Here is a 25,059-nt window from a genome sequence, read left to right as displayed (position 1 = left end):
ACATTTTATGCCATACTATACTATGACGTTTTTTGGCATTTTTATGCCATACTACACTATGACGTTTTTTGGTATTTTTATGACTTACTTTACTTTGTTTTTTGTTTCCTTGCCATACTATGACGTTATAATGACCTTTAATGCATTAGCCATAGTATACTATGACGTTTTTTGGCATTTTTATGCCATACTATACTATGACGTTTTTTGGTATTTTTATGACTTACTTTACTTTGTTTTTTGTTTCCTTGCCATACTATGACCTTATTATGACCTTTAATGCATTAATATACTATGACGTTTTTTTGACATTTTATGCCATACTATACTATGACATTTTTTGGCATTTTTATGACTTACTTTACTTTGTTTTTTGTTTCCTTGCCATACTATGACGTTATTATGACCTTTAATGCATTATTATACTATGACGTTTTTTTTGACATTTTATGCCATAGTATACTATGACGTTTTTTGGTATTTTTATGCCATACTACACTATGACGTTTTTCGGCATTTTTATGACTTACTTTACTTTGTTTTTTGTTTCCTTGCCATACTATGACCTTATTATGACCTTTAATGCATTAATATACTATGAAGTTTTTTTGACGTTTTATGCCATACTATACTATGACGTTTTTTGGCATTTTTATGCCATACTATACTATGACGTTTTTCGGCATTTTTATAACTTACTTTACTTTGTTTTTTGTTTCCTTGCCATACTATGATGTTATTATGACCTTTAATGCATTAATATACTATGATGTTTTTTTGACATTTTATGCCATACTAAACTATGACGTTTTTTTTACATTTTTATGCCTTACCATACTATGACGTTTTTATGACCTTTTGTGCCTTAATATACCATGATGTTATTTTGACATTTTATGCCATACTAATCTATGACATTTTTTTAAATGTTTTTCCTTACTATACTGTGATTTTTTTTCTTTATCATTCTATGACGTTTTTATGACGTTATATGCCATACAATTTTTTGCCTTACTATACTATGACGTTTTATACGATGACATTTTTATGACGTTTTGCCTCATTATACTTTATATATGACATATATGTCCCTAATCAAGAGGTGATTTAAATACGACATAGTATCACATGTATACATCTTCTTGATATATGAAGATTTACGTTCATAACATGTTAAATACTTAGTAAAATGTAACTTCATTTAAACAACATGCTTATTAAAATTTTTTGTTTGTATGATTTTCTTAATAATCTTGATAAATCTAAACATACAGGTATACCTTTTTCATTTACATATATATGAACATATACTGATATGCCTTGGGATGGACATATATTTATGTAACATGCTGTAGTCTGTAATATAAACAGACTTACTACAATATTTGTTTCTATTAGCTAAACATATATGTCAATATATGACATTGTTAAAATTTCTGACTGTGTAATTTTTTCATATCTAGACTATATTTTATGATTTAACTTCATATGTACATGGTATTCTTGGATGTAAATTCAGATCTAATGTGTTAATAAACAGTTTAGTTGATGGCATTAAAAGCCAATCAATTTGTTTTGGAAGGGTGGCGGGGTTGTTGTGTCCCTACCTATCTGTTGAGACCAAACCTAGCCCCTTGGTGTAAAATACTGGTTTTATTTTGAAAATCATTACCAGAAGCACTAAAAGTTCTGCATCTAACTTGACCACCTCAGCCGGCGCTGGATGTCCGCACAGCCAACCCCCCACCACCACCACCCTCCCACCCTCCCTCCCTCCCTTCGCGCTCAGCGGGGTTTCGTTGCCTCATAGCAGATGCGGGAGACGGGATGAGGTGTGTGTCGCTCCCTTTTGTGCGGCTCGATGCTTCGACTTGAGCTGCGATTTCCAGGCGAAACAAACAAACAAGCAAACAGAACAAACTGCGTTCGCGAAGAACATTCGAGTTACACTTAGGTTGTAGATGTGCGTCGAAAACTGCAGACAGATGAAAACCGGGAGAAAGTGAATTTCAAGCATTTGGAGGCACTTTTGTTCTTTGAATTGCTGCTGCTGCTCTTTGTGCTGCCGGCTGCAGCTTTCTCCCTGTGGGTATAAAGGTAAGACATCCCTGCAGGCATGATGGGTAAAATGCGTCTGTGAGCATGTATATTGTAAAACCGGCTGACAACGACTTTAATTAAAAAGATTTTTATGGAAAACATTTTCTTCCACTTCCAAACACATTTTTATTTTTCCATTTGTCCATTACCACTCGTGTGTCAGGACTGATGAGCTGGCAGATAACTACTGATCTCACAGTCACTAAAGCCGAATTTCACCACCAGTGTGAACACGTACGCCGTTTGGAGCTCGTTCGCCTATTCATGTTTTTCTCCATGCACTCTATCCATGTTGCGCTTTTACGCACGGTGTGTCAAATGGAACAGTTTACAGACAGAGCATTTGGGAGATGATTCTTTTGGACTGTGGTCACATGCGCGTGAGTTTGCTGTGTAGTCACCAGTCTCTTGCTCACAGCGGCAGTACTTGTACTCACCCTGGGTGTGTTCTGCTTTGTTGCTGTTGCTTCCACAGTGTAAAATCAAAGCGTGTGCAGCCTGCATCACTTTGGTCACTGGTTTGCTGTGACCTTTTATCAACTCATACCGACTGTGTGTTTATAGTGTAAAGCCTAGAAGCCTGGTCTTGCATGGGTCGCCTCAGTATAGAGACAACAGCCACGCCTCGCTGGCCCACCGCCACCCTGAGGCCTGGAGGCCCCCGGGAACCACATAGGCAGGCTGATTAGTCTGCTGCACGCACGGCGAGAAACACCCATATGAACAAGTGTGGCATCAAAAAACTGATAAGTGAAAAGTCAACATTTCTCTAATTGACACAGTTTTCTTTAAGCATTATAATGTTGTGAAACAAGTGCAACTGTATTCTTAAATTATTATCTCACAGCCTAAGCAGAGATCAAAGATTCACACTAGTGCTAAGAAGAAAAGTTTTTAAGTCCTGCTTCCTAAGACCAACTTATTTTTAAAAAACTGGCCATCCTGTTTCCACACTGCACACAAAAGTCCCACAGCCCAGATGATGCTGAACATGAACTCCAGTGTAAATCAATCAGCTGTGGATTGATTACAGTGGGAGAGGCTCATCAGTGCGATCGATGGCATCGACTGTCTCAGACTGGAGAGAGACAGAGCTGGTTGTGCTTATGTTAATGGCACTATAATACAACCGCTGAAAGTTCTGGTATTGTGCCTTCTGAAATGTTTTTCTTCTTTAGAGAGACTGGGGCATTTACAACTTAACATCCATCCACATCTGTAACCATCTCCTCTGAATCATAGTGTGCAAACAAATCACATCACTCATATTCTGTGTGCGAGTGTCCCTATGTTATATTACTTTCCCAAGTCAGCATGAGTCAGTGGTTTCTCACTGGGAGCAGCAGTCCATACTGAGGTTTGGCTGATTTGATACTGTATATACGATTATGGGATTCGCATGCTAATGATCACAGGGTCCAAAGACGCCTGCACTGTAAACACATTTTTACATCATGAACATGTAATGTATGGTCTTATTCTTATGTTAAGAAAAATAAACCAGCTGTCACTATAAGAATTTTTTCAAAATCTACCCCAAAAGACTTAGTTAGGGGTCATGTAAATTATATATATGGTCAGCACTTGAGGATAAAGCTCCACCCCCTCTGTCATGCTCTGTGTTATGGGATCTGGACCAGGATTTGACTGATTCTGTTCTCAAGCTGGCAGCAGAGACCTAAAGATAAATTCTCATGCCGTAAGAGAATATGAGGTCTTACGCCATGTGATTCTCATTTTTAACCAGAGAGAGAGAGAGAGAGAAAGAGAGGGAGAGTACTTGGCCTGATGTGAAGCTGTGACAATGGCCCAGTATATTTGACTCTTTTAAGAATGAATGTGTTGTTGTTATTTTTTTCAAGTCCATCCACTCGTTCTCAATCAGCGGGATGTATTTATGGGGATTTTAAGCCATTCTTGTGTAGCTTTGCTTTTATGCTCGGGTTCAGTGTCTTGCTGGAAAACAAATCCTCTCCCAAGTGGCAGGTTTCTTGCAGACTGCATCAGGTTTTCCGCCAGTATTAAGCCGCATATGTTTTCTCCTGTACTCTCTCATAAATGCAGTGTTTTTGATTTCATTAGACCACAGAGTTTTCGTTCAGTTGACTTCAGTGTCAGCTGTGACTCCATGTTTCTTCTGGCAAACTGTAGCCATGATGATTGTCTTTGTGTCTGTCACTGTTTATGTCGAACAAATATCAATACATCAGGCTTAAAATCTCTCAGGGCCTCGTGAGTACAGCTTTTGTATGCCCACTAATGTATCCGATGGAAAATGTCCCCAGGTGAAGAGTCCGCATGTGAATCACATGAAAGCCGTTACTGAAATCTCAAGTGTCTAATACAGAAGATGGACGCAGGAGGTCATGGTACAAATAGAGAGCGCGAGGAGAGTTGTTATTAGATTAGGAGTCTGCTTGTTCTGCTGCCAATTGGGAAAGTACCCTACTTGGGGAAAATAAAAGCACTGTGCTCTGTCCAGATGACAAGTCAAAGTTAAAATGTAGAACACAAACAGATTATAAGCCTGTGCAGAAAAGGAAAGCAGAAATATCCTCAAAATTAAATCATACTCGGAGCCTGGTAAACGATTTGTGCTTCTCTCTGTCCTCTGAGGTGTTTAGTTGAGGGATAAGGGGAAGAGAGAGGGGGGTGCTGAGTTGATGTTCTGGTTGCCACAGAAACGACCCCCCTCCCTCCTGTCTTTTCTCACCCATAGCCTCCCATTCATCCCCATTGTAGTAGCTAAGCTCTGTTGCCCTTGGAGACCACAGGGGACAGTTGGGGAATGTGGCGTCTCGACGAGTATGTATCACACATGAAACAACAAAAAAAAAACCAAAAAACACAGACAACACACTCCTATGAAGGCATAGAAGCTAAAATCAGGCTCACATGAACAAAGCAAAATGTGTTTTCTTTATTTGGCACTGTGTTGTAGAAAACTGCAAAATTTCAGCTTCGCTTGAGTCACTCTCGTGTAAAACTGGAACATTTTTGAGAGCTGCTCTGATGTTCTGCCTCCACTCCTGCGTGTCCTCCACACTGGAGGATTGTAGCCCAGAATAGAAGGTGGCGTAATTGCCCTTTATTGGCTGAGAACAAACTCAGGGCCAAATCACTCGAGTTTGCTCATAAAAACTCCCTCAAAGCGGAAGAATGGGCCCAGCTATGTCCTGAGCGTTTGGAAGCACACACACAGACACTTTCACACACCTCACTGTGCCAGCATTTTAACAATGCTGTCTCTCTTCTTGTTGCTGTTACTTGGTACGTTTCCCTCTAGGACGTTTTTACTCCTGGATGATATGACAAATTATCTTTTGCCTTTCTCTCTGTCTCTTCTCCCTCCCTTCTGTTCACTGTCTTCCTCCCCGATCCTCCCTTCATTTCCCAGGCCTCCAAGATAGATTCCCTCAGGAGTAAGGTGGACTTGCTGCGCCTCCCTCTGGCCCTCTCCTCCAAGTCCATCAGCGACCGCAAGAGCCAGCTGGGCGTGGTGTGGGAGAAGGGCGGCGGCTCGGGGGCAGGACGGGCTCAGAAACCCCGCCCGCCGCCAGCCTGCGACATGGACAACGAGTCGATTTACTCGGGCTACTCCTTCAAGTCGTCACACTCACGAAGCTCCCGCAAACACAGGTAGAGGACCACAGAGTCCACTGCACTGCTGCTTTTTATCAACTGTCAATTATTATTTAGTCTTTAGAATGTCAGAAAATATAAATAAAAAATAAAATGAATTTTAGTTTTGCAGAGCCCACGTTGATGAAATGATAAAAAAAAAAAACACAATACCATTAAATTAGATCCTTTTTGTCATGATTTGTTTTGGCTTGCCAGATTAAAGTTCAACCACAATAGCTATCAAATAATTATATCACTGAACAGAGCAGCGGTTTCCAGCCTATGGGCCAGGTGCCCACTGGTGGGCTGCAAAGGTATTCCAAATGGGCCGACAAATCATTTGCGCCAGGACAGGAAGCATGAAATAATTATTGTCGATCCATGGATAATAAATCCATGACTTGTCGTCTTGTCTCCAGAGAGAGGAGAGACAGGCATCGATCAAAGAGTCGCGACAGCAGCGTCCGTGGAGACAAATCAGTGACCATCCAGGCTCCTGGAGAGCAGCTGCTGGACGCTGAGTCCACCAGAGGAGACGACAGGGTCAGAGTCTAACGTCAATCATTCCTCTTCAGATGTGTTCAGTGTGGAGCTGCTGTCACCGACGCTCACCCTCTCTGCCTTCCTCTCTCCTCAGGATGACAACTGGGGCGAGACCACCACGGTGGTCACCGGCACCTCCGTGGACAGCATCTCCAACGAGGACCTGACACGGATCTCTAAGGATCTAGAGGAGTCCTCGCCGCTGGAGTGTCGCCGTTACTTAGGCCTTGCACTGGGCGCCATTTTGGGGCTCTTTGCGCTGGTCACTCCTCTGGCCTTCTTGGCCCTTCCACAGCTGCTGTGGCGGGACTCACTTGACCCTTGCGGCACTCCATGTGAGGGCCTTTACATTTCTCTGGCCTTTAAGCTCCTGATCCTCTTCATCTCCACCTGGGCGCTGTTCCTCCGCCCGCCCAGAGCCGCTCTGCCGCGCTTCTTCATCTTCCGCTGTCTGCTGCTGGCGCTAGTCTTCCTCTTCGTGGCATCCTATTGGCTCTTCTACGGGGTGCGGGTACTGGAACCCAGAGAGACGGACTACAGGGGAATTGTGGGATATGCTGCGTCTCTGGTGGATGCGCTGCTGTTCATTCAGTACCTGGCCCTGGTGCTGCTGGAGGTCAGACACCTGCAGCCTGCTTTCTGTCTGAAGGTCGTGCGGACAACAGATGGAGCCAGTCGCTTCTACAGCGTGGGACATCTCAGGTTAGTGTGTGTGGAAAACAGAGACTCATTCAAGTGCAAACTCATTCATCTTTCCTGCCTATTGACTAAGCCACCAAGCATCCACATTTACACACCCGCTACAAACTACAAAAACACTTTCAAGGTGGTTGAAAGACATGCCGAGAGAAAGTGTCACCTCCAAAAGCTAAAGCAAATTATCAGTTGGTGGCTAGAAAGTGTAGATGCATAGCAAACCACAACTCTCGCCTACACTGTGCAGCTGCGAACATATTCAGGTGACGCACGCACAGGTTTTTTTCATTTTTACACAGAACTGGAGATGGTTGTTTGTGCCTTTTATAATAACAGGCTTGACCTACATCATCTGTGTCTCATGTGCGTTCACATTGAGCCATACATTCCTTTAGCGCTGCAGATATTTCCTCTCATGCGTGCAGCCCACACACAGTGTCATTTTCGGCTTCTGAGGGTTTACCACTTCCCTAATGTACATGTTAGATTGGCCGTGAAGCTGTGCGATTGTCAAGGGGGATATGAACCCCTCTGTGTTTAAGTTTAGTTTTTCTTTCTCTTTCTTGTGCAACACAGTATTCAGCGGGCAGCAGTGTGGGTTCTGGACCAGTACTACAGTGACTTCCCGGTCTATAACCCCGCCCTGCTTAACCTGCCGAAGTCCATCCTTACTAAAAAGATGTCTGCCTTCAAGGTCTACAATCTAGGAGAAGGTAAAACAATGTTGTGTTTAGTTTTGGTCCCATCTGCATCAGAAAAAATCCTACCTTGTGTATATATTTGAAATTAACACTAAATATGAATGGGTTCACTCGCAAATGACACAATTGTAGCACAATTGCCTACAGTAACGATGATATAATGATACCGGTGAGTCAGTGATATGCTATTCATTGCCATCTTGAATACATCACTCAATGTAACTAATAGAAAACAAATAAATTGGCTAAATAAAAAGCAGAAATACAGGTATTCACCATATTAATTTAGAAATTTAGACGTAAAATAGCAAATGTGCTGCCTAGAGATTAGCAGATTGGTATTGGATATGAATGTGGAAATGCTTGTTCATCAGACAGAGTGGTCGTCTTTAACTTCAGTGTTTCTGTCTACAGAGAACAACACCAATAACTCCACGGGGCAGTCCAGAGCCATGATCGCAGCCAACGCTCGGAGAAGAGACAACTCCCACAACGAGTACTACTACGAGGAGGCGGAGGTGGAGCGGAGGGTCCGCAAACGCAAGGCCAGGTGGAGACATACCCACGCACATACATACTTGCACATATAAAGATACACACTGAAGTTGAAGGATGTGATGGAGGGTTATCTTGTTATCCTCACAACTCATCTGCCAAAGGGAGAGAGGTAATGAAATGACAAGTCATTATTAAACCACAATAATATGGTTTTAATGCTTCCAGTAAGTCAAAGTCATTTTAAATAAAAGAATTATTAAAAGTTCAAGTTTTATGTTGCCTTATTACAAGGATCTGCACCTGTAAATATATAGAATTATTGATATGTTGAGTAATATGATACTCCAGTTTTCAAGTATTTGTTGTTGCAGGATGTGGAGTGGAAGTAAAGCAATACGTTTGGATTATCCTCACAAATATTTAGCTGTAGGCTACAGAAAACTTATAATCAAGAAGTGCATTATCATATCACACTGGACTTCAGAGTGTGCACATATGGCTATTTCCTGGAGGCAGTACGTAGGATTGCTGACCCGGTATGAATCAAACTAGCTAAGTATCAGTGGAAAACACAACATTGAAATATTGCTACCTTCAATCTGATATGGTGAAGTTGTTAACAAAGGGTTTCCTATTTACACATCCAGCAGGCACGTAGCAACATTAGCATCCATTTGCAGTGTTGTTTCTGGTCCAGTATTCACTCCTTCTTTAGCTCTGTTTTAGTCTCTAGCGACTGTCTGCTGTTTGGAGCTGGGCAGGAAGTGTATGTGTGTTTATCAGAGCTAGTTCACTGACACCAGCTGCTTGCTGCTGTTGTTAACGATACAGAGTGTGGACCAGAACAGTGAAGCTGCAGATTGTAAAACCAAACACGAGGTTAAAGAAGCACCAAAAAAAAAAAACCTCCATTGAGGTGCTTTAAATTATTGATTAGAGCAGCTTTAAATCCAAGCTGGTGTCTCACTCGCACTGTAATGTCTCCTCCCAGACTGGTGGTGGCAGTAGAAGAAGCCTTCACCCATATCAAGCGTTACCAGGAAGAGGAGGCGATGGCATCCTCACCCAAACACCCACGGGAGGTGATGGACCCCAGGGAGGCAGCTCAGGCCATCTTCGCCCCCATGGCGCGGGCCATGCAGAAGTACCTCCGTGCCACCAGGCAACAGTCCTACCACAGCATGGAGAGCATCATCAACCACCTGCAGTTCTGCATCACGCACAACATGACCCCCAAGGTAAGGATGATGGTTGATAGTTTAATGGTATGTATTTTATTAATACAAATTTTATTTTTGAAATTTTCATTAATTCATTTTAAGAAAAAACAGATATTAATTTACACATTAACCCTTTAATTTCAGACTGTTTTAGTGTCATTATAAACTGCACTATAAACTCATAAACTGCACATATCCTTTGTGTTTCTGTGGTTTAAAGGCTTTCCTCGAGCGTTACCTCAGCCCAGGTCCCACCCTCCAGTACCTGGACAACGGTAGGGGGCGCCAGTGGACACTTGTGAGCGAGGAGCCGGTGACGGCCTCCCTGCGTCAAGGCCAGGTCTTCACCCTGAAACGCCTGGACTTTTCCCTGGTTGTCACGGTGACTCCGCTTCCCTTCCTGAGCCTCGGAGAGGAGTTCATTGACCCCAAAAGCCACAAGTTTGTCATGAAGCTTCAGTCAGAGACGTCTGTGTAGGAGGAGGGAGATGAGTAGTGGATGGAGCAAAGGATGATGGTGAATCAAAGATACTAATCTCACTGCCTACAGGGTATCTTTTTATACCTTTTTGTATTACATTTTTTATGATTTTTATTTGTTGATTACTGTGACACCCAAATGTGCAAAGCTGACATGGATAAAGTATCATAGACTTAAAGAAAATACCCCATCTCTGACCTTGTTCCTCTTTTGTTTCATCAGAAAAAAGCTAAATCTGCACCCATCCCTCAAACTGCTGACTGTTAACATGTGAGAATGCACTACAGACTGCTTCCACTTCCCATTATATTAAGGAAGGCTGTTCTTCAGTAGTATTTCATTACAACTTTAATAAATGTGTATATTCTTTTGATAAAATCCCATGGCTGAAGAAGGAATGACCTCTCGTCTTCATAAATATAGTGCTGCACAGCTGACCTTTTTCATGCTCAGGCTTATTTTTAGCTCACACTATCTCAAAGCTGATCTTACTTCTTATTTCCCCTCTTAGTTGAACTTCTCGTTCACTGACTTGACAGGCTTTAAACACACGGCGAAAAACTCAACTGAAAGCTTCCCTGGCCTTTTCTCACCGGCAGGATTGACCTACCGAATCAAAGAGAGATGAAACCACCTCTGAATTCCTTCCTCATTTTTGTTGATTCCACTCAACTGCTTACTGGAAAGTGGATATACATACTTTCCAGTGAAACTATGAAGTAAAACACTGGATGGACTCGATGCACTGCGCATTTCTTTGTGTTATTTCCTGTTTAGTTTTGATTGAATCACTTTTCATTCATGTAGGTGAATGAAAAGTTCTACCTACATGAGTGTGTTTTTGTGGTTTATACTCATGCACTGGCAACAAATGTAAGCACAAGTGTGTGTACAATGAAGAACCAGTTTGTGATCAGTAACACTGGTAACCCTGGTAGTGGATGTTTTCACCTCTGCATATTTAATCTTAATAAGCTCAGGCACAACACAGCAAAGTACTGCCGTTGTGCTTCTTTTTGGCAGCTTCATTTTAATTACTGTCTGATATTTTGCAAAATCAGCGTGGGAATGCGTGTGGACTTTGCTGGACTATATCTGTGAGGTCTGAAAACAGAGGTCCGTCAGCTTTGTGGGGACTAAAATGCTGAACAAGATTAAATGGCTGTTTGAGGGTTAAGACTCGGTTCGAGGGTTTGGGTTGTGATGGTTAAGGTTAGAGTAAGGGGTTGGGGAATGTATTATGTCACTGACGGGTCCCCATGAATGTATGAATATGAGATGTTCACTTTGTTATCCAGTATAGAGAATTCACATTTATGAAGCCAGAACCAATGATATCTGTTGTTACTGTTTTTGCTTCAAAAATACGTAACGATCCACCAGTTATCAAAATAGTTACAGATTGATTTTCTGTTGATAAACTAACTGATTAATCGACTGAACATCCACCTCTACAGTTCTGGTCCGTCTCTGGGAGTCTGAAGAACTAATGAAAAGCTGCTGTTTGAATTTTGGGGGGGTCAGCAGGGGCCCCTACTGTATCTGGACTTGAGCTGCTCGCATTTGTTTATCTTCTGTCACTCAAACATGTTCTTTTTACACTACAAATAGAGATTGCCGCACCAATCACAAGCCGTTTACATGTACATTTTGATACAATTTTCTAAGCTTGTATTTTTCCTGTTTTTTTTTAATCGATTCATTTGCTGTCACTTTATTGTACTGAAATTAAGCTCCTAACATGTATCTGTTATCTGCCATTTAGGGCTCTGTAAAAGGTTTTTGATAAATGATGGCATCGAAAGCTTTGTGCGAGTCACAAGTTGTCTTGTTGTGTAATTCTTTTATTTTTGTTTTTGGAGCAAAGACTGGAAGTGAGACGAGAAGTGTGGGGGTATGCGAAGGTCGTCAGGATGACGTGTAAAAACTTCCATTGTTTTAGAGATATGTATGCGATACTCTACAATACCTACAACAGCAATTGGAATTCACCAAATAAAAGAAAAAAACCTTAACAGAGTATGGATATTATAGAATAGAAAAGAAACTATTTAGTCATGCAAAAGGTACCATGTAGTATTTTTCTTTGTAAGGGCCAAAAAATGTGAAAGCAACTTCATTTATCATAAACATGAGGGAAGTGGGGCGTCAAGTTGGGTGAGCATCCGCCCCATGTGCAGAGGCTAAGGTCCTCGCTGCTGTCGGCCCCGGTTTGAGTCCCGCATCGGACGGCCCTTTGCTGCATGTAATTCTCCCTCTCTCTGCCTCCCCATTTCCTGTCTCTCTCTACTGTACTGTCGATAAAGGCACAAAAAGCCCCAAAAAAATTAAAAAGGGAAGTGAGGGAAGTATTTATCACACAACGTATGAAGTCATATTAAGTAATTCAAAGAATCCAGAAAGAATGTAAAATTGCAGCAACGTTATAGGAACAGATGCATTTCTAAACCACGTGGTTGGTATGACTAAAAAAAAGGAAGTCTGTCAGTGGTTGTGCTTCTCCTGTGTGCCTTGTGTATCAGTTACGATGAGACATCAAGTCCTCCTCATTGCGTTACTCCAAGGTGGGTCCTTTTTTTTTAATTTCTGACAATATCATTAAAAGCTGTAGTGCCAGATTTCCAAAAACTTTTAGATATTTAAAAGTACAATTCAGAACAGAATAGATAATTTCCTGAGACAGAAATGCCAGGAACACAGAACTCTGGTGGTTTAACAGAAAGCTCAATAAACTTACAAATATATTTTATATTTATATTATTTTCATTTTTTTATATTTCTATCTCTCATTCTATCTTTCTGATGTTTACTTAAATATTTAACGTCAGAAGGAAGGGAACTGTGTTATAGTTACAACAAAACAAAAGCAGGAAGTAGAAAAATTGATTAAACTTTCCAACCCTTTCACGCTTGATGCAGTTCACACCAAGTATGACTGTCTTCTTGAAAATTTGAAAATGAACCTGCACCCTCGACGGTTTGAGTGTTATCCATGCGTGTTAACCATGGCTGGTTTTTACACCACGTTGGTTTAGACTGTAATACCTCGACAGCTACAACATGGATGCTATGAAATTTTAAAGATATTCATGGTCGTTAGAGGATTAATCCTCCTGAATTTGTTTATCCCCCGACCTCTCCTCATGAGCCACCGTGAGGCGGGGAATTGTGGTTCAGCTACATATCAACAACTCTTGAATGGCTTGCTACAGAATTTAGATTCAAGCTCCCCTGAGGATCAATTCTAATGACTTTGGTGATCATCTGTTTTTTGTAATATCTCAACATCTACTTGACGTATTGGTAGAAAATCAAAGTCAAAGGATGACTGCTACTGACTTTTGTGATCCTCTGACCTTTTACAGCAAGACAACATTTCTATATTATCTCAAAAATAGCTCTATAGTGTGCCATGAAATTTGGGTTCAACATTGATGGTCCCCAGATTATGATTTGTAAAAGGTTTGATCCCCTGATCTTTCGTCTAGCATCAGGTCATCATCAGATCATAATCTCTGTTTTTCCAAGACTGTTTATCCCCCGTTTATTGCTTAGTAACAAATATTATAATGCTAACACACTAAACTCAGAAGGTGAACATGTAAAACTAGCACTGTCATTATGATCATGCTGATGTTTACATTAGTTTAAAGCCCTGATGTGAACTAACTACAGCCAAAGCTTCGGAAAGCTAAATGATGACACAACACAAATACAAGTTCACTGTTGGCCATATTAATATGTAATGATATCCACCAAATGCTGCTGGAACTGAAGTTAATCCTTTATTGTCTTTCTTTAGGGAAGTGTTGCCTATCTTCTTTTTATTGTGTGAACCCAGATAGACTGGGTGTGGTGATGTTGAATCATTTTCAACTTGTTTTCACAGGGGCACTAGTTCCCCTTGAGGGAGTCCCTGGTTACCTTGGGGCTAACGTTACCTTAAAGTCAGGAGCAAACGCATCATGGAATCTCTCCAAAATTGAGTGGTCAGTGTTCTCCAACAACACATGGATTGCCACCTATCGCAAGGGGATAACAAACATCGAACGCATCAGTCGGTACAAAGGGAGACTCAGTCTCAACATCTCTTCAGGTGAGAGGAAAATCTATCATCTGACCGTCAGTGTAAAGGAGTCTTTATCTTATTTCTTTCTTGACAGTGTCTTTTCAATCATCCTTTATTCATCAGGTGACTTGACGATCCATAATCTGACCAGTGAGGATGCCATGGAGTACACTGTGGACCTCATCAACACAATGAAAAACGGCACAGTGAACAAGATCAAGCTCGAAGTTATGCGTAAGTGCAACCAGAGTTTATGAGTCATCTTTCAAATAAAAAATAAAAAAAAGTTCCTCATTGAGGTGACTGATTCATAGTCTGTGGACTGACTATTTTCTGCCATGCTAGCAGCATGGCTCCATAGAAGGCAATGCTTGTCTCTTTGGTCCAAACTTAAACATCTCAGGAACTATTTCACTGATTGCAATTAAATTTTGCACAGGCATTCGTTGTTCCCAGAGGATAAATCCTACTGACTATGGTCACCCCTTGAATTTTCCTCTAGCGACATTATGATGTCCATATTTGTGATTTTGAGTAAAATGTCACAATAACAATTGAATGGCTTGCCATGGATTTTGTTACATGTTCATGTTTCCCTCAGGATGAACTGTAATAACTCTGGGGATCCTCTGTCTTCTTATCCAACAACATCATCAGATCAAAATTTCAGTTTATTCACTACTTTGGTTTCTGACTGAATACCTGCAAAACTATTACTGCCAATGACCACTAATAGCTTTGTGTTAAGTGGTTTTTGTTAAAATAATAAAAAAAAAAGTGTAAATAGAAAACATTAAACCTGGATTGACATGCTAGCATTGTCATTGTCATTGGTTTTCAGTTACAGCCTCACAGACGTGACTGACGTGAGTGTAGACTGTTGGGGACTTATCTTACACCCTGCACAAAGTGATGTCAAGTGCAAGGTGTCTTGCACTTGCACCCAACTGAGCACTTGTGGGTTCTAAATTTTGATCTTAAAATTCGGATGTGGCTAAATCCAATCATGATGCAACACAAGACTTTTGGTGGAATCCTGCTGTTGCTGTTAGCTAGCTCACGTGCTTCCACTTTGTACACGAGCAGATGATAGCTCCACAGAGAAGTGATGTTTCTTTCTACCCTGCAGATCCGCTATTGTAATATCAATCCACAAAGGTGCAAGTGCACCTGGCCTTTAAAGAGAACACGAAATGGCGCTTGTTTGTTGCATGTTATGCCCAATACACAACCATGATTAAATAAGAAACAACCCTTTTGCACCATGCTCCTGGCGCTGCAACCTTTCTTTATGCCAGTAATCTAGCAAAAGTAGATTTGGACACTCCCACCATGCGCTTTAGACTTTGCACATAGATTGTTAAAGTAGAGCCCTTAGTTTGTTGTCCTCACTTTCCTTAATACGTTTAACATGTTTCAAATATTTTGCTTCTGAATGGTTAGGAATATATCTATATGTCTAATTCATAACCACAATTTATTCCCGTGCAGAACGACTTAAGAAACCATCTGTAAAGGAACTCGTCAGTGCACCTGTAGAAGGAGGCTGTTTTGTGGTGTTTGATTGTTCTTCTCAAGATCAAGATGTTACACTCTCCTGGGAGGTTAAACCTCTCAACAACACTGCCTACAACATGAGTAATCCTGATGGAAAACCTGGAGTTCTTTTAGCATTCCTCAACACCACACAGAAGCTTGCCAATTTCACCTGCACCTCCAGCAGGACTACGGAGAAGGCTTCAAATGCTGTCACTGCAAAGTGTCATGGTAAAGTGAAGGAAAACATGATAGCATGATGTATGATTCAATATGATGATGTATTTTGGGGAAGGTCCGTAAGTTTCCAAAGATGTCATACTAAATTATGGCTTAAAAACAGATTTAAGTGTGATGTAATGATGCAACCATAAAACATGGCAACCTCGGTTAGCATGTAGCACAGAGGTAGCGGTGTATCGTTTGGTTGTATTTAAAGCGGAGGATAGGCTGGACCTCATGTGACGTTCAAAGAACATGAACTTTTTGACTCTCCTAAAAAGGGCATGGACTGTTGACGGCTGTACACACAACACCATGTAGAGTAAAAGCAAGGCTAATGTTTTACTAATAACATACATAATGGGGCAAACAGAGAAACACAGTGTAATACAGCAAAGTACTATATACGACAACATAAAACATGGAAAATGTTTTTCCTTTTGGTGAAACACATCAAGTTGGATTATGTGTGATACGCGAGCGATATATCAGATGAACTCATGAAGGTCTTGAAATGAGACAGTGACACAGACACTTCCTCAAGAAAGGGCCTGCTGGAGAATCATCATGCTGTGATCAGATGATACAATATGATGATGATGATACCCCATAATGCAATAATAGAATACAAAACAATATACTGTAAGATGACAATACCAAATCATACCAAGCCATACCATATCATATGAAGTAGAAACATGATGGGACACAACATAATTAGATAAGGATTTGTTGCTCCCTAACACCCCTGCCATGTCAGTTTTAGAGGAGATACGAGTCAACAGGTGAACTGAGAAGCTAACTTCAGATTTTTTCCTCTTAACTTTGTTATTCTGTCTTGCAGAAAACCCCTGCCCCGGATGTGCTCCTATGTTTTTTTTAGGATTATTTATAGCATTTGCTATGTCAGTAGGAATGTATTGTTTCAGAGGTAAGAGGAAAATATCATTTTTTTTATCCCTCTTTCATCTTTCATCTCTTTATTTCATCTGAGAATGCTCAAACACAAATGCTATCATATAGAGAAAATATTAAGAAAGGTATATCAAATTTTCATGTGTATATAGGATACTTTATATACACATATACTCCCAAACCCTCGCAGCAATTACATTGGTGCAAAATACTTGCTGTTTCCTGAAACAACAAACAGAATCATTAATGGGTCATGACCATAACAAACTGTCTGCTTCTGCTGCTTCGAGTACTTGAACAATGATTACTATGTGTTGACAAAGTCCTTTTTTTTTTTTTTTTTTTAAATTACAGAAAAAATCGAATCTGCATGGAAATATCTCAAAGGTATATAATTCACATAGTCATTTTCAGACTGAAATCCTCACTGGTAAATAAACTTTTTTGTATTTATGTATTATTTTTTGTTTTTCAGACAACCTGCCTCAATCAGAGGTATAATCCACAGGTAAATTGCAGTCTGTCTCTGTTCAAAGATGCTTTATAAACACAACCTGTTTGTTTTTCCTAGATTGCTGTTGATGAGTGATAACACACTGCTATTATCCCTTCTCCCTGCAGTTAGCTTGACGTCTGTAAAAATTTCAAGAAGCTGAATTGACAACACCACAGTGGCATTAGCCATGCCGGACAATGACTACAGCACTTGTGCCGTATGAAAACTGTGATATATTAGCACAACACAAGAATGTAAGAATGTATTTCGCTATAATCTGCAGCAGAGCTGTCGGAGTTATCAGAGCTGACTTTTATTGTGGCCAGAAGTCCAATTGGACTCAAATATGAGTGTAGGGAGGTGGAGAGAGAGTCTGCAACCATAAATGTACAAAAGCATACAAAAAGAACAGTGACACACAAGACAACCAGATGAACTGATAAAGACAAGATCCACACGGCCTAAGCATCTGCCACCATGATATTATCATTTGTCATTATTAAAACAATATCAATATTTCATTTTTTAAAATATCATTACCCTGGATATCTGTTTATCTCAACACCACTTATCTATAAAAGCAGCAGCATAACAATATATATATAATAATATATATATAATATAATAATATAAATTTGTAAATAAATTGTGGATTTTCTTGATCATGACATTAAAAGAATATTTTTGAAAGCTTGTTTCAAATCCTTACTGGCCAGCTCACTTTTAAGAGAATATGTATATGGAAAACCGGGTTTTTTCTTTCACCAAATTAGCTCAGTATCATTAGCTTGATTTTTATATTGCAAATATTTAACTTAAATATTTTATTTGAAACAAATAAATATGTGAATGCAAATAATCACGTGTAAGGGACAATATAAGACAGAGCGATAGGATATGTGAATGAGAATAGTAGTCTTCCTAATGGTGATTGGTATGAGAGGATGACAGACAGGGAGTGACTCATTGACACCACTAGCCTCTTACACAATATGTAAAAGACTTCTGTACTTAGCAGAACTGTCAGAGGTTGGAGGACTTGTTGGTGGTATAATACTGTAATTTGACTAAATGCATGTGTGAGTAAAGGGTACCAAAAATCAAATGGAATTGGAATGTGTGAAAAATGTACTTATGTCAAAGGAAAGAGCATCTTAAAATCAGATCTGAGCTGCGTCAGTTAGGCCTGGACACCAACAAAAACCAGTATTATGGATGGTCATTGAAAAATGTAAGCTGCTGTAATCATGTCAAAATTTTGTACGTATCTAATGCTCTCATTGCCTTAACACACACTACAGTGAAGAGTGTATTATGCAGGTATTGATATTCAAGCTGCAAAAATTCTCTGTAAAACTTAAATGTAGAGAAATAAATGGGTCACAAGTGAATTAGATTTATGATATGATTACAAACCACAAGTAGAGTAAACGTAATTTAATATGGACAACTTTGTACAGGATGAAAGGAACAAAATGCACAAACATTAAGAAATATATAATCTCGTTATGTACAGAATTTACAACACTGCCAATGGTATCACATTTCTAATATGAGAAACGAAAGGTGCCAAACTCTCTCAAGGCAAAAAATTTTAAATTTGAAAAAGCATGATGTTTGAGTCTGTACTCTGTTTTTGCACCTTTCCTTTATCATATTAGCATTACATTTATTTTTTTATCTTTGCTTATTACAAATGTTTTTTTTCTTCTGGTTATTGATTCATTTTGTTATCCCTGAAATTATTGTTAGGGTGAACCCGACGCATTCCTCATGTGATTAAACTGAATCTTGTCATACACAGTCTGGGGCTAGATGTGTGACAAAAAGAGGAGAAAAACATCAGTATCACAATGAGATGCAAGACTCATTTTTATAAAAAATAAACACATAAACATTAGCAGAATTTTATAAACTCTGATTATAGGGACTATTTCAGTCTCATATGCAAGAAATGTTTTGCTCTTACCCCCGATGTGGCTGCGTTGACTCTGTTGTCAATGGTTTCATAGACTGAGCATGGCTTCATGTTAGCTGATGTCCTCTGGAAATTTGAATGTGTACGCATCACAGAGAAAGTTTAAAGACAAAATGGAAAAGCTGGTAAAACAATCAAAACTGAGGTAGATAATTTGGCACAGGGATGTGCACGCAACAAATACACAATACTTACGTCTTCACTTGCATAATCAGAGATATCGGCATACACGGTGAGGTCATTTGCGTCACTGCCTTCTTTAGATGTTAATGAGTAAATAAGAAACAACAAAATATCATGAGTAACATTTCACAGATAATATATAATGACGTAAAAAAAAAAGAAAGAGGCATGTATTGAAGAGTTTCTTACCAGATTGTCTTTGTGTGTGGAGACAAACCCAAATAATTATGGTGACTACAATGATAATCGTCAAACCAGCTCCTGCTGCCACACTCAGGAACAAGACAAAGTTTTCTGGCTCTGCAAACAAGAATATTATCACTATTATTATTATGACAGTTAAATAAAAGACGCAATTTACTGTAGCTTTTATTTGTCTGGTACTTTACAGTTAAAGATATCTGAACAGCTTTCTTGGTAATATCCCAAATTCAATAGAAACTTAATATGTACCTCCTAATGTAAACTATCCTCTGCAAACTCTGCAGGTACTGGTAATTTTCACAAGTAAAATCTTGCATAAACCTTGAATTATAACTCTGGCTATTCCAACTTCAATGTGACTCACCAAAACTCTGTAAATAAGGAATTCATCATCAATGAAGTTCATTCACTTCTCCCTACATTACCTGGTTTTGTAGGGTCGGACGTGTCGTTGCTACACGTCACTGTTGTGGACGCAGATTGCTCACTGACTACATTCCAAACCGTGCAGGTGAATGTGGTCTCTCCGTCCTGCGGCCTGATGGTGTAATGCTGTGTACTGGAGCCACGGTGGGTCCGGTCCTTCACGGTCCAGTTGTAGTTGACCTGGCCGTCAGACGTGCACCGCAGGAAAACTGTGCAGGATCCATTGAAGGCATGTGAGGTGGTGTTGGCAGTCAGGACAGGTGTAGTTATGGGCTCTAAGGAGGCAATAGGAAGAGAGAGAGAGTGTGTGACAGGTGATTTGGCTTTATACTGTGCCTTTAAACATGTATGTGCACAACTTTGCAAATTCATTACACATTCACACCATTGGTATTTATAGGAAGGGAGGAAGGAACAATGAAGCAGAAGAGAAGAGAGAGAGAGATCACATTGATCATGTTAACCAAGAGGAAAAGGCAGTTCCTGAATCTGAACAAACTTGGTGATCACGCAGTGGAATACAATGTAGGAAAAGCACAAAGAAAAAAGAATTAGTGAGATTCCTTTCTTTTGTTTTTTAAATATTTTATATGTACACCTTTGTTGGTGATGATGGATGGATGATATCAGTCTTGTACAAATCTGTGAAGAGATGATTCTTTTCAGCTGCTCTTTGCCGGAGGGTTCTTGATTACTACTTTCCACTTTAAAAAACTCGAAAGACTAAAGTCACGAGACATGTTTGGCCAAGTCATAGTTTCCTCTTTTTTACTTCTTTAAAAACTCTTATTTTCATCCAGTATTTGGGAACTCAAACTTGCATTCACAGGTTATATCTGTAAATGTCTGTGCATCTCCCCTACAACTTCTTGCACTCGTGCAGCCCCATATCAGCACACTCCCACTTGTTTCACGGCCGGCGCTGTGGTGGTCCTGGCCATGATCCACGCCAAACCCGCTGTATCCCATCTGATCCGCACAAATTTTACGATGGGGTTGACTTCATGTAAAGTCCTTCACACTGTCTGATTAGTCACTGAGTTTCTACTCGCCTGCTTTTCAGTGCAAGATTACTTAAATAGCGAACCGTGTGCGGCGTGTTTTTTTCCAGGATGGCCACTGTGCGTTCTGTTATTGGCTACTGATGCAACCCTCTCACATCTTTATGAGAACTCAAAATGTGGTTCGTTACTTGTTCAGGCTGATCCTTACCATGTGGAGCCATGCAGCATTAGACACAAGCCAGACCAGACCAGGAAGCTGTGTTGCTCATAGGTTCTTTTATAACCTTGTTCCTGCGATCAGTCTGAACTGACAATCACAGGTGTGCTCACTCTTGTTGCAGTGGTCGCAGGTAAACTCACTGTTACATTGAGGCTGTAACCTTTCTAACCTGTCATTTTTGATTATACATAAGATCAAATACCCCAGACTTCAACCTAAAATACAACTATTGTATGATGGTACAGTTTTGAATCATTTAACATTTTAGTGATACTGCAAAGTGGTGTAACATACTCACTTTTGTTGTGTACTCTAATTCTGACAAGCACTAAGAAATAATTGTGTTAGAGAATGTAGATGCACGTCAAAAGAGACGAAGGTTCAAAGTCCTGAAATGATGGTGTGACGCTACAATGAATGATTGAGTAACACAGGAGCAATTTGAGAGTCTGTCCTCTCCTTGCGATAAATGTTTTCTGTGGTTGGGTGCACCCTGCTCTGTTGGGTGTGTGCTACTATTTAAATGTATGAAATGTATTTCCTCTTTATCATTAGCCCGTAACAGCTCACTGCAAAGCTCACTGCAAAGCTCACTGCAAGCAAGAGAGAAACAAGGCAAAATGATGGTTATCAAATCACAGCTATACTCTGTTTATAAGGAGTTTGGACGGTTGTGTCTTTTTATTTTTTATCACCATTTAAAAACCTAGATCACAAGTGTAAGAATTAGATCAAATCTTCAAATGTAAACATGCAAGGGCTGATCAGTGGGATTGAAGTCTAACCAGCTCTTCTCTCAAACAAACAATACTGTTCCTTTACTTTATCATGAGCTGGTGAGAATCCTGACTTTAGCCTCAGTCTTTTATCATGATATCAAGTATGTAGCGACCATGTGCAGGCTTCTAGTTTTATAACAAAGCAGCTATGAAAATTACAAAACAGAATTTCAAACAACTGACAGAGTACCTGATAAAATCCGCCTCACAACTCTGCCTCTAAAATGAGAGTGGCATATATCACGTGCCATATAAATACCACCTGCAAACCATAGGCCAGCAACTAAACATGAATGAATGGATAAATATAATCAATTAACACTTATTAGGCTGTGTAGTTAACAAAAACAAAAGCATCTTACCATGAACGTGCAGAGTGATGATGACTGTGTCTCTTTGCACGTCCTTCGCCTCTGAGAGAAAACTGTAATTACCAGAATCTTGAGCAATCAGTCTTCTCACTGTTAAACTACAGGTTGTGTTGTTTAGATATATTCTGTCTGTGGACTGAGTAGTTAAGCTTTGTTCCATGTCTGCAAGTCTTTTATCTCCATATTTCCAAATTGCTGTTGTGACCCCTTCAGTTGGTAAGCATGATGGAAGCTCCACAGTGTCTCCAACTTGTTTATGGATGATGCGTGGACAGTTGGAAGCCTCCACATCTGAAACACATAATGACACAACAGAGTGAGTATGATACTTTTGAAAGGTCATTGTCAGATTTGTTTTTCTTTAACTTTGTTCAAAGCGAGAACAGAAAAAAAAACAACCATATTACCTGAAACCATTTCCTCTAGGTCAAACTTTAGTTGTACATATTTAATGTGACATAACATAAGAAAAGCAGAGACATGATATGATGTGCATAATCTGACATAACAATGGGATAAAATTGGATAAAACAATTGCATAGCATAGTGGCATTACATGAATGACATGATGATTTCATAAAATGACATAACACAATATGACATCATGACATGACCAGCAGGATGCCAACATGCAAACTATTTTCCTTCAGCACATGTTTGTGTCTTGTTTCCTGTCAACTCTCAGCACGTTTCCTTTAACAATGATGCTGACATTTCCCTAACCTTAACAACTAATGACCTAACTATATTTTCAGGGGGAGGATCTGAAAACACTCACACAGTCAGGTTTGTTGAGATGTTGAGACGGAACTGACGAACAATGTTTTCAATATTTGAATGTACTTATTGATTTTAAAAAAGCAGGATAAAAGCTCAGAGCTGTTAGTTATTGTTGTGGTTGTGTTGTAGTCATTCATTAAAAGCTAAAGCTATTGACATTTTAATATTATTTAGCACAACAACAGTCTCCAGTAGTCTTCATGACAGTAGAGCTGGCCAGCTCACCATCACATCATATCCAGAGCAAATGCTAGCACAACCAAAGACACTGCCCTCAGTGACAAAACACTGACGTTGCCTTTAGCGCACGTCACTTTTGGTCAGTGCCACTGCTACCAGCACTCAGGAAATATATGGTTTACTTGTTTCTGCTGTTATGTTGTGTGTTTTCAGATGAATGATTATTGCTATGCCTCACCAGACTTTCCAATCTCAACAGTTAATTACCATATCCTTGCATGAACTAATGACTGACACAATATGGAAACAGTGATGACTTATGATCTGTGGTCTGTAAATAGACGCACAGGCAAGTTGAACACTTACATACGCTCCCCTACTTCCCCTTATGCTGTACAACCAATATGATTTATTAGAACAAAAATATTTATCATATATAAAGCAACAGAAAAAGAAAAGGGTGACCCCTCCCTGCGTCAAGATTTATGTAAAGTTTCTTCGCCTCAGATGCAGCAGAAAATTTGCTCACAGTTGGTTTTCCGAAAGAATGCAAAGCATATCTGACTTTCTAGTATATGTAGTTTGCCTATTCATGAAGTTGTAAACACTCAAAGAAGTGGGGAGCTCAAATTTTTAATAAATGTTGAGCGCCATAAGCATATGATGACCCTTTTTTTATGAGGAGAGGAAAACTAATGCTCATTGAACACTGCAGAGTTGGTGCCTTGAATTCATTTCTTCAATTTGGATGCCAAAGCTCTCAAATCATCATATTACTACAATAACATTGAAGCCACAGCTAAATTTTTTATTGGCGCTATTTAAACGTAGTCATCTTGCATTTGCAAACACATAAGATCAAAAGATGGCTGATCTCTTCCAAGGTTTCCAAAGATGACACAAATCCAGCAAATTCTATAATCTTGGCCTATATGACATAACTGTTAAAATGTCACATACCATGGAGACAGACCCCAAGAAGCAGCACAGCGCTGTATGTGAAGAAGCAGCACAGGCAGCAAAGGCGACCACCAACCATCTCTGTGGCGAGAGGAACAACGTCTGTTTCCTCTTCTGGTCTGTCAAACTGTGCTGTGAGATATCAGCACTGAAAAAAAAAAAAAGGAAAGAAAAACGAGAGGGTGGAGAGTGGGGGAGGTTTTCTGTTTGTGAAGAAGCAGGCGAGGCGGCCTGGCTTCATTTACTGTAAATAAAGCTGAAATAAAAAAGTAGGCATGTCAGAAATAGCATAAGTGGAACATATCTAAAAAGAGAGTTCAATAAAAGATCGAGGAGGATATTTTAGTAAATCATAGTCAGTTGTCATTTATTGTACTATATTATCATCCTACTACAAAAATAAGGTGAAAGTTCATAATTGTTTCACTTGATTATTTGCCATTAACTCTGGTACTCCTGACTGATTCCTGGTGATCTGAACTCAGTCCTATCCTGAATAAACTGGAGCTAACAGTGTATCTATAGACTACTGCAAGCAACTGAGTTAGAAGTGTGAAGTTTCAACACAGAGATCCATACCTGATAACTTCTGAGGAGGAAGAACAAAGCCACATCCTGTCATCAGATATTCCTAGGTGAAGAGATACCGGCCTAGAGTAAATTCTGTCAAGAGCATGCATTATACTGTGGTGTTAAGAGCTATTTGTCACCAGTTGTAAGGCTGGAAGATGTAGAGGCTCCAGCCAGCAGGGAGATGACAAGTGTCTGGATTAGGACCTGGGCTGCTTCACTAGTAGGGAAGGGGAAATATTCCCAATGCTTCACAAGAGGAATCATCAGGAGCAGGCTACTGCTTCCTGGTTTGCTGGGAAT

At 39.9% G+C, this 25,059-nt stretch overlaps 3 protein-coding genes across 3 annotated transcripts; 2 read left to right on the top strand and 1 right to left on the bottom strand.

Annotated features, from left to right (window-relative positions):
• The first annotated feature begins 1,814 nt into the window (after positions 1–1,814).
• Positions 1,815–11,685, top strand: LOC111647129 (vang-like protein 2). Its single transcript, XM_023396730.2, has 8 exons — positions 1,815–2,097; positions 5,498–5,739; positions 6,144–6,267; positions 6,362–6,969; positions 7,540–7,676; positions 8,079–8,214; positions 9,154–9,400; positions 9,603–11,685. The coding sequence occupies exons 2-8, from the start codon at positions 5,669–5,671 to the stop codon at positions 9,858–9,860; spliced, it is 1,581 nt and encodes a 526-aa protein (XP_023252498.1). The 5' UTR covers positions 1,815–2,097; positions 5,498–5,668; the 3' UTR covers positions 9,861–11,685.
• A 587-nt stretch (positions 11,686–12,272) lies between these two features.
• On the top strand, positions 12,273–18,900 carry LOC111647182 (CD48 antigen-like). The gene is made up of 8 exons (XM_023396794.2): positions 12,273–12,427; positions 13,753–13,959; positions 14,056–14,166; positions 15,424–15,699; positions 16,535–16,621; positions 16,960–16,992; positions 17,081–17,113; positions 17,227–18,900. The coding sequence occupies exons 1-7, from the start codon at positions 12,325–12,327 to the stop codon at positions 17,104–17,106; spliced, it is 843 nt and encodes a 280-aa protein (XP_023252562.2). The 5' UTR covers positions 12,273–12,324; the 3' UTR covers positions 17,107–17,113; positions 17,227–18,900.
• Positions 18,524–24,331, bottom strand: LOC111647227 (T-lymphocyte surface antigen Ly-9-like). The gene is made up of 7 exons (XM_023396849.2): positions 24,187–24,331; positions 22,258–22,557; positions 19,892–20,167; positions 19,452–19,562; positions 19,275–19,336; positions 19,071–19,145; positions 18,524–18,912 (listed from the first exon to the last, which is right to left on the bottom strand). The coding sequence occupies exons 1-7, from the start codon at positions 24,263–24,265 to the stop codon at positions 18,850–18,852; spliced, it is 966 nt and encodes a 321-aa protein (XP_023252617.2). The 5' UTR covers positions 24,266–24,331; the 3' UTR covers positions 18,524–18,849.
• Positions 24,332–25,059: the final 728 nt, after the last annotated feature.

This window comes from Seriola lalandi, unplaced genomic scaffold, assembly GCF_002814215.2.
Source record: "Seriola lalandi dorsalis isolate HSWRI2012SDOR001 ecotype SW California unplaced genomic scaffold, Sedor1 jcf7180002054983, whole genome shotgun sequence".
NCBI lineage: Eukaryota > Metazoa > Chordata > Actinopteri > Carangiformes > Carangidae > Seriola > Seriola lalandi.
The sequence above is the reverse complement of the archived record's forward strand: the minus strand, read 5'-3'. Positions and strand labels throughout refer to the sequence as shown.